At 41.4% G+C, this 14,657-nt stretch overlaps 3 protein-coding genes across 5 annotated transcripts in view; 1 reads left to right on the forward strand and 2 right to left on the reverse strand.

Moving 5' to 3' along the window:
- Positions 1–14,657, reverse strand: part of hfp (Poly(U)-binding-splicing factor hfp) — a 278,153-nt gene that overhangs the window by 212,831 nt on the left and 50,665 nt on the right. The window lies entirely within an intron of this gene.
- The window catches only part of LOC141405256 (uncharacterized), a 105,075-nt gene that overhangs the window by 43,237 nt on the left and 47,181 nt on the right, over positions 1–14,657 (reverse strand). The gene's annotated exons all lie outside the window — the stretch shown is intronic.
- Positions 4,906–7,394, forward strand: LOC141405800 (uncharacterized). 2 transcript variants are annotated; one of them, XM_073990523.1, is made up of 2 exons: positions 4,906–4,937; positions 5,228–7,394. In XM_073990523.1, exon 2 carries the CDS (start codon positions 5,289–5,291, stop codon positions 6,279–6,281), a length of 993 nt encoding a protein of 330 aa, XP_073846624.1. In that variant the 5' UTR covers positions 4,906–4,937; positions 5,228–5,288; the 3' UTR covers positions 6,282–7,394. The 2 variants fall into 2 exon arrangements, with proteins under 2 accessions (XP_073846624.1, XP_073846623.1); XM_073990522.1 differs by lacking the exon at positions 4,906–4,937 and adding an exon at positions 5,014–5,045 and having other exon boundaries at positions 5,221–7,394.

Raw genomic sequence — 14,657 nt, forward strand, 5'->3', positions numbered from 1 at the left:
CTCATCCAACCATTTGTCGATCTGATTTTCAACGATAGTCCTTTCTTGAAGGGGAAGTCGTCTAGTATTGCAAAATATGGGTGTTTCATCCTTAAGCACAAGTTTCATTTCCACGTTCGTCGACTTACATTTGCTTGGTCTATATGCTTGTACCATATTCGTCACTTTTCTTACCATTTCGTTACCAGCGGATGAGTCGATGTCCAAATCAATTTCCTTGCATTCATCGAAAACCTCCATAACCATTATACTGTGCACCTCTTCTTCTTCAAGTGCTGCGTCTCTTATCTTCTCGATCTTCAGGCAATCTGGAGTAATTCTTTTGTTGGCTTGCCTGCAAATATCGGTTCCCAGTATGACCTCAACGTCGCTACATGTATTTGGAACAACATGAAATGTTAAGCCGTATTTATCGCCTTCCAATTTAATCTTGTAATTAAAATTTCCTAATGGTTTGACCTCATTTCCATTAGAGTTATTTCCAAATCCTATTTTCGATTTTATCAGCTTCGGCCTTTTCAGATGAATATACACTTTCTCGGAAACAACATTAAATTTACTGCCAGTGTCAAACAGTGCTGACCAACATTGATCCCCAAATTTGAATTCTTTCCTCATTATATCCTGCGATACCAATCGACGTACATTTGATGCTTATTGTTTTGAAGGGCAGTCTTTGGATATGTGACCAAAATCATTACAATTGAAACACTTGAGGCCTTTTTTCTTGTCTTTACATCAGCCAAGATCATCCATATACGTTAACGTGACTACATGATACGTGTACTCACAATGAGTATAACAATCAGTCGTCGTTGAGTAGCCGACAAGTAAACATGTGCATGGATGTACGCATAATTTTAGTGAAGACACTGAACAGAACCGCACACACCCGCCACATGTTTACTGGTCGCTGTTCTAACAACCACTGAATGCTTATACAAACATTCTCTCACTGCTTCACTATCTTTTTTATTTTGAGCAACAATGCTTTACATACTTGTGACGTATGCCCTTTTACGCCACAATTAAAACATAACATATCTTTTTTTGTATTTTTGAAAGTTTGCTTGTCAACGTTGTGCGTGTTTTGTTTTGCTTCACCTATACTTCTGTGCTTCATCCACATGGTCTCGTAACATTTTAGTTTTGCTTTAAAATCTTTCAAACTTGTTGCACCGTAGAGAACCGTTTTATTTGATGTTGAGTCACGTATACCATCTATAAAATATTCTTCTACTGATCCACGCGAAGCAAGCTCTTTCGTGTTTAAAATACACATAGCCCAGAAAGTCTGCGTTCACCTTACTACTTTTCAAAAACGATGCTAAAACTTTAATAAGTAGGTAAATGAGATATGTTATTGGCACTCTTTACTACCAGAATAAAAAGAAAAATTCCAGAAAATATATTATTATTACGAAGATAACGGTAAAAAAGTGTTACAACTGCTAAATTAGAGCCCCAAAAAGTCTGCGTTCACTTTTTATGTTGCAATAATACCGTTAGTTTTTTTTTTAATTTTTTTAAGTTTACTCCCATTTTTAATCAATATTGGCATCGATAAAAGGAAAATTCTAGGTAAATTATTGGCGAAACTGTAGGTAGAACATATTATGGGTAATTTACACGATATGTTTTTATACCCTCCACCATAGGATGGGGGTATATTAATTTTGTCACTACGTTTGTAACTACTCGAAATAATCATTGTAGATGAAATAATCATTGTAGGTTTGTACGTTTGTAACTACTCGAAATAATCATTGTAGACCCCACAAAGTATATATATTCTTGATCAGCGTGCAATTCTACATAGATATAGCCGTGTCCGCCCGTCTGTCCGTCTGTGGAAATCACTCTAGCGTCCGAACGGATTGACGTAGGTGGATGAAATTTTGAGAAAATCTATTATATGTACGTACTATTTGGTATTGAAAGCGGGCTATGTAGGTCCATGCTTTCGTATAGCCCCCATACAAAATGACGCGTGACGCGTCGTCGTTTTAAGGAATTTTTAAGATATTTGGCCCATTTTACCACCGAATTGGTTGTAATTTGGTACTTTGTGTCTCCAGAGGCCAAAAAATATTCCTACCAAAGTTGGGTTATATAGGTCCACGTTTTGGTATAGCCCCCATATAAAGTACGCGTCATTTTAATATATTTTGAATGTATTAGACCCATTTGACCACAGAATTGGTTGTAATTTGGTATTTTGTGTCTTCAGAGGCCAGAAAACATTTCTACCAAAGTTGGGTTATATAGGTCCACGTTTTGGTATAGCCCCCACATAAGGCCCCTTATAAAGTACGCGTTATTTTAATATATTTTGAATGTAGTAGACCCATTTGACCAAAGAATCGGTTGTAACTTTGTATTTTGTGTGTTTCAGAGGCTAAGAAACATTTCTACCATAAAATGTTTATATAGGTCCACGTGTTGATATATAGCCCCCATAGAACGGTACCTTCCGAATTTCGGTATTTTGAAGGTTGTAGCCACATTAATCCACCGAAATGGCTGAAATTTGTGGTGGAGGGTATAAAAAATTCGGCCCGACGAACTTAACGCTTTTCTTACTTGTTTACATATGAGTTGTCACTTTGCATATACAGTTTGTATGGGAGAAGTGACAACTTATATGCAAAAAACATATCGTGTAAAGTACCCATTAGTCTATACATAGAGTTATAATTAACTATAAACAAACCCTCGCCAGGGGTAACAATCTTGACGCGATGTGAGGGCTTAAGGTCACAATCCCCCCCACCCAATCTTCTGGAAGCTTGGGCCGAGGAGATTGTGGTCGACCAAAGGTTACCCACGTAGTGATCTCCTACGTAACAGAGATCCCCTAACGCCGGGGTGTCAGGCGAATCCGTGCCTATCGGTGTTCCAAGGTTTGCAGTTAGGGTACCAACTGTATTAGAACGGAGCCTCATTGAACACCTGGGCGCATCAATGTAGTATAGACTTAGTTGACAAGTCCTTGCCATGGTACAGGAGGGCTATGCCATGGTCGACCTCCATTCCCCCATTAATCAATGACACATGGATCCGAACAATTTTAAAAACAAAAACAAAACAAAAACCCCCCAAAATCCAAAACCCAATGATGACAACAAAACCGCAACGCCCATGGACTATGATACTACCACGACCATATCTGACGAGATTCAACCTACGGTTGATAGGAAAAGATCTTCGGGAGGGGACGGACTAGTTCTACTCGTTGAGGACAGTCTTGCCGAGCAAAGTAGGCAGCTCCTGGCCATGCTGGAGCGGATGGTTTCCCCAAGCCCTAGTCGGAGATGTGTTTCTGATGAGGCCGAGGACAGTTTATCATACGACGAACTCAACAACACAGTTGTTCCAGAAGCTGCAGTTGCGGATAAACTGTCCTCGAACTCAGCGGAAACTACAAAACCTGCGGACACGGGATCACCATTACCCCGGGGTATCGGTACATCGGCCGTAGCCGATAGGCCAAACCTGCAGAGACAGATTGCCACTGTGGAGGAAACCACGACCAAAACCTTGGACGACAAAGTTCCCTCCACCTCAAGCACAACTGCAGATCGGTTGGCAAAAGACAAGGGGGGCTACCGAAGGTCCTTGCACTACCTCAAGAAGTGCATCGGCAGGGAACCTTCGACTATCTCGGTGAGGGATTGCAAATTAATCAAAATCAATCTCAAGGCGGTGAGTAAATACGAGAAAAAGTATCCTCACCTGCCCAAGAGAAATCCTGAGATTGATAGGCTCTCCCTCATCCAGATGGTCGATAGGATCTTGCTGTCGTCAGAGCCATCATCTACTCCCACTACCTGTAAAGGTCAAACAACGAGGGATGGTGACCTGATCCAGCTCCCAGAGAAGCCATCATCGTCTGGTAAGAGACCCCAAAACTCAGAGGAGGGGAGAACTGGGATGCCTGTACCGGCTACGGTCCCTACACTTGGGTGCGTGGCACCTTCCAACCCCTCTTCAGCGAAGAACCCGGTGAAGAGGGTTAGATCCACGGAGGAACCACACCCTAAGGCCAAGAGACCCATCCCGAGACAGGACTCAAAGCCATCCACCTCCTCTGCCCGCTGCCAAACGAACGAGAGCGAGAAGTCAACCGCTACTAAGGCAGCCTCCCAGGCCGACTTAAGTCACAAGGTGACTCCTCGCTCTCCTCCCAAGAGTAGCGGGAGGGGAAAAAAAGAAGACGGACAGACCGTTGGTGCCTGATGAACTGCGCATAGCGGTCATCGACAAGTCTGATCCCGAAGGCAAGATCAGTGACAAACACTGGCAGCTGATTGAGAATCAACTGCGGGAGATAGTGTTTGCAGGTGAAGGGGAACCTCCCAAACATACTCACTTCGGCAGTGCAGCTCCTTTCAGAGGCATCAAGATCATCTGCTGTGAGAACAAGGAATCTTTAAACTTCCTTGTTATCACAATAGATGGACTTGGTGAACTCTGGGAGGGCTGCCAATTGGCGGCTGTGGGTGTGAATGAGATTCCCAGCAGAAGAGTATTGTCGGCATGGGTGCCGCCGCCCGCGGTTGACCCAACAAGGATACTGACAATACTCGGTAGACAGAACCCTAACCTCCAGACTAGCTCATGGAAGCTCGTCAGCCACAGTCCGGAGGGGGAGGGTATGGCTATAAGGGTGTCAATTGACATACAAGGGCAGGAATACCTGCGGGCTCGTAAGGGTAAACTGCACTTTGGCCTAGGATGGATAAGGTTCCGTCTAGGTCAAAGACAGTAAGGGAACGACAGCAGCAGCCGCTTCGCATTATGCAGATCAATCTGCATCACTGCAAAGCGGCTGCTGCTGAACTTCTACTCTCCCTCTCGAAGTCTGAAGTTGATATCGCTCTAGTCCATCGCTCTGGCAACCCTGTTCGCTGTAGTGTCAAATTTTTGTGTGCTCTGTGCATTTTTTAAAAAAAATTCAATTTTTAATTAAATTAGCGTGTATACGTTATTAAAAGTTTATTAAAATTATTAAATAACTTATTGTCTAAATATTGTGCTAATTGGTGAAGTGTTATTAATTACATTTGTGCTAATAAGCTGCTTTTTTGTGTTGAATTTGTCTAATTGGCTATTTCGTTTTGTGCATATATTCTGTTACATTAGCTTATTGTGTTGTTGTAACAGCTTGGTTATCATATCAAAACAGAGTTGCCAAAGATTGCTTTTTTTTAATTAAAGGATTAAGAAATTCAGCTACAAAATCTCCAAAAAATTTTAACTTATTAGTAAACTGAAATATAGTTAACATGGTCTGTTCATACGAAATATGTAATATTCGTGATGATAGTGAAGTTTGTGTTACATGTTGGTTTTGTTTAGATCAATGGCATTGTAAGTGTGCTCGTATGAGAGTAATAGTTACTGACATAATTAAAGAAAATGATGGAATTCGTTGGTGCTGTCCCAATTGTAGAAAAATCTCTGCTGATTTTTACAATTTTGCAAAGAATCTACATTCCGAACTAGTTTCAATTAAAGGGGAACTTTCCATAATTTGTTCCCGTTTTGATAAAGTTTCAAATTTGTTTAGCAAATATCCGGATTTGGACGAATTTGCATCGTCACCTTCGGTTATCGGGCAGAAACGCAAAAGGTCGACGAAAAAGAGTACAGGTAAAACTGTTTCTAGTCGTAAACCTAGTGTTTCTCGGGATACTGTAGTACAATCGGATCCAGTTAATATTTCTGATACAACTGAATCTGGTCGTGCTCAGTTATACGCCAATGTTGTGATGGATAAGCCTTTGGAAGTAAGCAAGCAGTTAAAGGAGGTTGTAGCATCTCCTGAGTTAATGAGTACTGGTGGTGCTAGTCTTGAAAAGACCTCACAATCTGCTCAAGGTATTCAGGAGTTGGCAACATCCTTGCCTGTTGTCTCTTCAAGGGGCTCATCTGCCAATGTAGGCCATACCCAACAACCTGTGCAAAGATCATTATCTATGCCTCCAGCTATGAAAATGGTATTTGCGTCAAGGTTCCCTCCCGAAACGACGGCTGACGAAATTTATGATTATATAAGATCAAGTATTCAAGGAGATTACTTTCTTAAATGTTACAAGCTTCGTTCAGCATTTTCGGAAAGTAGATCTTCTTTCAGGATTGTTACTAATCAGTCAATATTTAATCAAATTATATCGAGAGAATTTTGGCCTGTAAATGCTTTTATAAAAGAATTTGTGGAAAGAAACGACAAGTTAGCACATTTGCCTCCGCGAACAGCTACAGTTTCAAAAAACTAAAAAATTCTATTTCTATATGCTATCAGAATGTAAGGGGTTTAAATACAAAATTAACTCGCTTATATACTGATAGCTTCGGTTTTAATTATGATGTAATTGTTTTATCTGAAACTTGGTTAAAAAAAGCTGTATTAAATAGTGAAGTTTTATGTCCGAAATATCAAATATTCAGAAATGATCGTGTTGCTAAAAAAGGTGGTGGAGTCCTTATTGCAGTTGACTCCTCTTATTCCACTAATTTAATTGAAATAAATAATATTCCTGATATTGAATTTTTAAGTATATCCATTGAACTAGGCAATTTTAAATTATTTATAACTTGTTCCTATATTCCTCCTTCTTCTCAACTTGACATATATAAAAAACATATATCCGCAATCAGTTCAATCGTTGGAAATATGAATGAAACCGATCGAATTTTGGTTCTGGGTGATTTTAATATGCCCTCTGTTAAATGGCTCTTATTACCAGATTCTGAAGCTCTAACACCACTAACATCCCGGGCGAATGCTAATCAAGATACATTCGAAATTGTTAGTCGATTTTGTGACCTCAATCTTCATCAAATAAACGATATACTGAATAGTTACGATAGAATCCTTGATTTAGCATTTGTAAATGTTACTCAATATTTTGAAATAATTAGAATTCCACCAATTTCTATTCCTGAAGATATTCATCATCCCTCATTATGTATAACCATGACCCATAATCATTCCTTTGGGGAAAATCAGTCCAAAGTGTTAAAAACTGTCCTTAATTATAAAAAAACAGATTTTCGGAAACTCAATTCTCTTATTTCTTCTGTTAACTGGACATCGGTATGTCTTTGCAGCAGTGATATTGATCTTGATATTAAAATTAACAAATTCTATGAGATCATAAATAAATTTATGCTTGAATGTATTCCAACTATTAAAGTCACAAATTCTTATAAATTTCCATGGATTACTCCTGAGTTATCAACTATAAAAAATTCCAAAAATAAACTTTTTCGTAAATATAAAAAGTCAGGTTCTTCAATTGACTACGCCAATTATTCTGTAGCTAGGTCTAAGTATACGCTAGAATCTCGTAGATCATATAATGAGTACCTTAACAAGATTAAAGAAAATTTTAAGTCCAATCCTAAGTCCTTCTATGACTTTGTTAATTTAAAAAGAAAAACACCTTCTAAGCCCTCTTTATTGAAATTCAATAATCAAGAATTTACTAAAAACACAGATATTGCTGAATGTTTTGCAGAATTTTTTGCTACAACTTATTCAAGTGCATCTTGCCAAATTAGAGATACATATCCTTATAAATTATCTCAGATTGATGAAATTTACATGCCTTTCTTACAATACCAAGACGTTTCCAAAAGTCTGCGATGTTTAAAACCCATTAAAAGTCCAGGTCCCGATGGAATACCTAGTTTAATTCTGAAGCATTGTTCAGTTGCATTGTCAACCCCTTTAACTCTTTTGTTTAACTATTCCCTTAAATTCGGTCATTTCCCCGCAATATGGAAAAAGTCTTATATTGTACCTTTACATAAGTCAGGCAGTCTGACTAATGTATCCAATTATAGAGGAATTGCAAAATTAAGTGCAATTCCTAAATTGTTCGAAAAATTAATTACTTCTGTAATTTCCCATAAAATTCAACCCATGCTAAGTCCATATCAGCATGGTTTTCGTAGTGGTCTTTCGACCATAACAAACCTTATAGAATTCACATCGAATGTAATAAAAGGATTTGTTCGGCATAATCAAACTGACACAATATATACAGATTTCAGCAAAGCATTTGATAGGGTTAACCATAGGCTTTTGTTGTATAAATTAGATTATATGGGCTTTAATACTAATTTAGTAAGATGGATATCTTCTTATTTACAAAATAGATCACAAACAGTTTTGTTTGATGGATGTGTCTCAAAATCGATTGACGTGCCATCGGGTGTTCCGCAAGGAAGTCACCTCGGACCGGTTCTTTTTCTTTTATTTATAAATGACTTGCCAAACTCAATAATGCATTCTAGATTGCTAATGTACGCTGATGATGTCAAGCTATTCATTACTCATAAATCGGAAAAGCAAGCTGATCTTCTCCAGAGTGATTTAAATAGCCTTTTTCAATGGTGTAAAATCAACTGTATGGACTTAAACTTAAAAAAATGTAAACATATGTGTTTTTCCAGATCTTCTTCTTTAATAAGGCAATACAATATTAACGGTTCTCAATTATTAACTGTAGCATCATTTGTTGATCTTGGCCTTTTGATGGATCGAAAATTAAACTTTAATAATCATGTAATTTCTATTGTTAATAAAGCGCATGGAGTTTTAGGATTTATAAAAAGATGGGCCAAAGAATTTTCAGATCCCTATATAACAAAACAACTATTTACGTCACTTGTAAGACCTATATTAGAATATGGTTCTGTTGTATGGGACCCTCAATACGCAATGTATTCTGATAAAATTGAATCAGTGCAGAAACAATTTTTGCTTTTTGCACTGAGAGGTTTACATTGGAATAGCGATTTTGTCTTGCCTTCATATACAAGCAGGTTAAAATTAATTCGATTACCTACATTAAAAAGTAGACGCACAATGTTAAACACTATGATGGTGCATAAAATTTTAATGGGTAATATTCCCTCGGATTTCTTAATATCATCTATTAGAATAAATGTTCCTTGTAGAACAATTAGAAACTATCAACCCTTATTTAGAGATTTCCACCGCACGAATTACTCTATGGGAGATCCTATTAACAAAATGTGTGTAGATTTTAATTCCATGTATTGTAATGTAGACTTTGGCATGAGCCTTGACCTTATAAAATCTAACATAATTTTATTTTTAAATGAATAGTATATAAAAATGTATTAGTAAGTAACTAACTAGCTGATGAAGTAAATTCTGTAGCTGGTTTTCAATTTCCCTCTCATACCCCATCATGATGCGGATCATGGTGTGTACGCGATCCCTACGTAAAAGGGAGGTCGCCCCCTCGGTCGGCAGGGGTGGGAAAGTGAGGCGTGGGAACGTTCGAAAAAAAAAAAAAAAAAAAAAAAAGTTGCTGGGCTAAGCGATAGCAACTATACCATCTTTGCCACATCAGGCGATGACAAGGTAAGAACCTGTATAGTTGCCAAGAAGAATTTAAATTTAATGTATCTCTCCAATTTCAGCTCAGGAGATATAACGGCTGTAAAAATGCGAGATAGGTCACAAAAATCTACCATCTTTGCGTCAATTTACATGCCATATGAGAGCCCTGACCAACCTGGCCAACACGTAGTGAGACTCGTTGATGAGATGGGCAGCACCTGCCTCAACATCCTGGGGTGCGATGCCAACGCCCATCACTTCCACTGGGGAAGCAGTGACACGAATGCCCGGGGTGAGTCCGTTTTCGAATTTATACTAAAATATAATATGAGAATATGCAACAGGGAAAATGAAAGTACTTTTAAAAACAGCATCAGGGAGGAAGTTATCGACATAACCCTCATTAATAAAGACGAATCCCATATCACTGACTGGAAGGTATCCGAAGAGTGCTCCTTTTCCGACCACCGGAAGATACTCTTCAAGGTCGCTGTTGAAGGAATTCGGCAACCACCACACAGGAATCCACGGAAGACCGACTGGTGCAAGTTTACTGAATTAACAACTTCAATGCTGGGGGTTCCTTACTATCCCACAACAGCCGAAGAGGTCGATAATGCAGTGAAACATGTAACAGAGGTTATGGTGGATAGCTACGAGGCCTCCTGCCCACTAACCCACCCTGGCAGGAGAAGCCAACCGGTCTGGTGGTCGAAAGATCTCGCCAATCTAAGAAAGATTAGCAGAAGGCTTTACAATAAAGCCAACAAATCAAAGTTGTCAAGCGATTGGGAGAACTACAAAGTATCTTTCAATAAATACAACAGTGAGATTAAGAAGGCTAAGCGCAAATCCTGGATTTGCTTTAGTGAAACGATTGAAGGAGTAAAGGACGTGGCCAGATTCCGTAGGGTACTATCAAAGGACCCGAAAACCATTGGTAGTATCAAACTGGCAGACGGCACATGGACTAACTCCGGCCTAGAGACTCTTGATCTCCTTGCTAATACTCACTTCCCTAATTGTGTGGATGTATCAGAACACCCTGCTGTTCCAAGGATACACGACCACACCACCGTAGATGCGAGTGTTATAGAGGAAATCATTAGTCAACTGGACCAGATAGAATCATACCTGCAATGCTACACAACGCACTGGAGTCACTGATTCCACACCTGGAACTTATTTTCAGGGCTTGTCTATGCTTATCATACATACCGGCTCTTTGGAGGGAAGTAACTGTGGTATACATCCCTAAAGCGGGGAAGTCAAGTCACACACTTCCAAAAGACTACAGACCAATTAGTCTCTCCTCCTTTTTATTGAAAACTTTAGAAAGGCTGCTGGATCTTGGCATCAGAGCCAAGCTTTCAGCCACAGACCTAAGTTCCGCCCAACATGCCTACCAAAAAGGCAAATCGGTAGATACAGCGTTAAACGAGGTAGTAGGATATATTGAGAGAAATATGAAGGGCTCGGACTATACGCTAGCTGCATTCCTTGATATAGAGGGTGCCTTTAATAACGTTAGGCTCGAGTCCATACATAAGTCTCTGATAAACCTAGGTGTCTCGTCCACGCTGGTCAATTGGATTGATAGTATGCTTAGCAGTCGTATAATCAATTCAAGTATCGGTGGAAGTTCCATCCGGAAGCATGTCACCAGAGGTACACCCCAAGGTGGTGTTATATCACCACTACTGTGGCTTCTGGTGATAAATGAAATACTTAAGGATTTTGATAGGCTGCGTATAAAGACAATCGCATATGCTGATGACGTTGTCATCATGTTTAGCGGGAAGTTTCCGCAGACACTATCAGAACTTATGCAAGGAGCTCTGGTCAAGTTATCAAGATGGGCACTCAACAATGGCCTCGGAGTGAACCCATCAAAGACTGAGCTAGTTCTATTTACAAACAAAAGGAAGGTCAGACCATTTACCCTACCAGTGCTGGACGGAGTTATTCTTGAACTCTCTTCGGAAGCCAAATACCTCGGCATTATCCTAGACCAGCAACTCTCGTGGAAAAGGAATTTCGAGGAGCGCACCAAGAAAGGTCTAATAGCTCTATACTCCTGCAAAAATTCCATTGGCAAGAGCTGGGGTCTGAGACCAACGGTAATCCACTGGATATATACGACCATTGTACGCCCAATTCTTACATATGGCTCTCTGGTATGGTGGAATGCTCTCAATAAAACGACATATTTAAACAAAATGAACAGCGTCCAAAGAGCGGCATCAGTCCTAATCACTGGTGCCATGAGGAGCACTCCACAAGCTGCCCTGAATGTGCTACTGGATCTATATCCGCTAGACCTAGTAGTACAGGAACTGGCAGCAATGAGTGCACTTCGTCTTAAGGAGTTAGGTTCATGGCGCAGTTCCGAACACGGAAGAACTGCAATTCTACGTCGATTCGGACTATCAACGGCCTCGGGGAACATCAGTGATTATATATCACCACAAATGTGCTTCGAGGCAACGAAGGTGCACATACCCCACAGGGATGAATGGACACACAGTAGCCAACCTCTAGACGGTATAGAGATCTATACTGATGGCTCTAAGATGGAAACAGGCACAGGGGCAGGTGTCTACAGCAAATCCCTTGGTCTACGACAATCATACAAGCTGAACGAATATTGTAGTGTCTTCCAAGCCGAAGTTTTTGCGATAAGAAAGGCCGCGGAACTGATAAACAACTTGAGAGGGGAAATAGTTGGACCGGTGACTATCTACGTTGATAGTCAAGCGGCCCTAAAATCACTCAAATCCCAGTACATCAAGTCCGCGGCTGTTCTAGACTGCAAACACGCTTTGGAGCCACTATTTTGTTTATTGTAGATTGTAATTTCTTATATGTGGTCTTCGGACTTTGAAATTACCAAGTATAATTAAATAAAAAAAAAAAAATAAAATAAAATCAATCGTCACCTTGTGTTGGGTCCCAGGGCATTGCAACATCGAAGGTAACGAGGCAGCCGACGAACTGGCACGCTGTGGATCGGAGTCACAAACCATTGAAATCGACTACTCCATCAAGCAATCCCACGGCAGCGGGTTCTTTCGTACCGGATTGACCCGGAACAACACAAAACCAATGTTCCGGCCAGCGGCTGCCACCTCAGTGTGTACATGTTCGTATTTGTTTCGTTTTTCTGTGTTGGGAGCAGCATATCCCGGAATGCCTGCTCCGAATTCTATTGGTCCGAGCCGGGACGGAAGAAAACCCAGGACCAATATATCTGTGCTCAGTTTGTCACATTCGCATCTTCACCCACATCCAATCTTCGGTGAGATGCAATAGATGTCAGGAGTGGGTGCATCTAAGGGGTTGCTCTGGACTCGTCCACGTGAGGGACTACGACAGGGACTATGTTGCTGCATGCTGTGTGAACACAGTTCCCAGTGAGTCGTCGTCGGATTACGAGACTCCCTCGTCGTCTGATTACGAAACTCCCCCGCAGTCCCCTCGACAACAACCACACACGCAGCCTTTAACACCAGCCGTTGTTGTCCCAATCCCCGAAAATGCAGCCTTTTTGCAATTGAATTGCAATGGACTCCGAGGTAAGATCTAGGAGATTTTATGAGTCGGAAGAATATCAAGGTCGCGGCGGTGCAGGAAACCAAGCTGAACAACAACCACAGCTTAGAGCATTGCGATGGTTACAATGTTCTGAGGAAAGATCGCACCAGAAGTGGAGGTGGATTGGCTTTCCTATTGCACCAGTCTGTCCAATACAGACCTATCTCGCTTGAGCCTGTCTCTAATGACCCATACATGGAATGTATGGGGGTAGCAGTCAGGTGTGGAGCTGCCGAGATAGAGTTGCTGAATGTATACATCCCGCCGAGAAATAGCTGTATCCATGATTATAGGCCTGACATTAGCCCGCTCTTGCAAGGTCATAATCGTCTGGTCCTGGGGGATTTTAATGCGCATCATGAGATGTGGCATTCGGCCCTCGGAAACGACCAGAGAGGTACAGCGCTGGCTGAGCAGATTGATAGCTCTACGTTTTGCACGGTCAATGAGGACGCCCCTACCAGAATTAGAGGAGAGTGTCATAGTTCGCCTGACATAACCATCGTGTCACCTGGTCTGACAAATGACGTTACCTGGCAACCCGTCATTTCCCTTGGATCAGACCATCTCCCCATAATTGTCTCCATAAGCAGACCACCCGACTTCATCACCTCTGAACGCCGCACGTTCGTCAATCATAAAAAAGCTGATTGGCCGAGTTTCAGAGAGTTCACCAATCACCGCTTCAGAGAATTGCCCAATCCTTCTGATGTTCGGGTAGCGGAAAGGACGTTCCGGGACATCATCACTGCTGCAGCCGCTCGCCATATCCCTGCTGGTCGAATACCCGAAGTAAGACCAAATTTCCCAGCAGAGGCGACGGGATTAGCAAACGAGCGTGATGAGCTTCGTCGTATCAACCCCAATGACCCCAGAGTCAGGGAGCTGACACTGGAAGTTAACAGGCTGGTCGGCGAGCATAAGCGGAACAAATGGTTAAATCATCTGAAGAGCTGCAACATTGGAGCCGGTATAGGTGAATTGTGGGCAACGGTTAAGTCACTCTCGAACCCTGGAAGAAGGGAAGATAGGACCTCAGTCACGTTTGGCGACGTTACGTTGACTGACCCGAAGAGGTGCGCAAGTAATTTCAATCGACAGTTTGTCGAGCATCTCGAGAGTGACAGGGCGAAGAGAAGAGTATTACGTCGCATCAGATCTCTTCCTGCCGAGGATGAACCACCACAATTTACAATGGATGATGTTGCCAATGCCATCAGGAACGCTAAATCATCCAAAGCGTTGGGACCTGATGGAATCTCCATGGTAATGTTGAAGCAGCTGGATGAGCCGGGAGTCGAGTATCTCACCAAAGTCTTCAACTTGTCGCTAGCCACCCTCGTTGTTCCCGAAGTCTGGAAAATGGGCAGGGTGGTCCCACTACGGAAGCCAGACAAGGATGCCAGCAAAAGTGAATCGTACAGACCGATTTCGCTTTTGTCGCCCGTAGCAAAGACACTTGAGGCCTTGATCCTCCCCAGTATCAGAAATAGCTATCAAGTTGCCGATCATCAACATGGATTCCGTAAGCAGCACAGCACGACAACAGCGCTGCACGCCATTACCACATATATCTGTAAAGGACTCAACCAGAGACAGCCGTGCGATAGAACAGTGATGGTGGCTCTTGACTTATCAAAAGCCTTTGATACAGTCAGGCACTCCACGCTGTTTGAGG

Source organism: Musca autumnalis, unplaced genomic scaffold (assembly GCF_047663935.1).
Source record: "Musca autumnalis isolate F117 unplaced genomic scaffold, ASM4766393v1 scaffold_5, whole genome shotgun sequence".
Taxonomy (NCBI): domain Eukaryota; kingdom Metazoa; phylum Arthropoda; class Insecta; order Diptera; family Muscidae; genus Musca; species Musca autumnalis.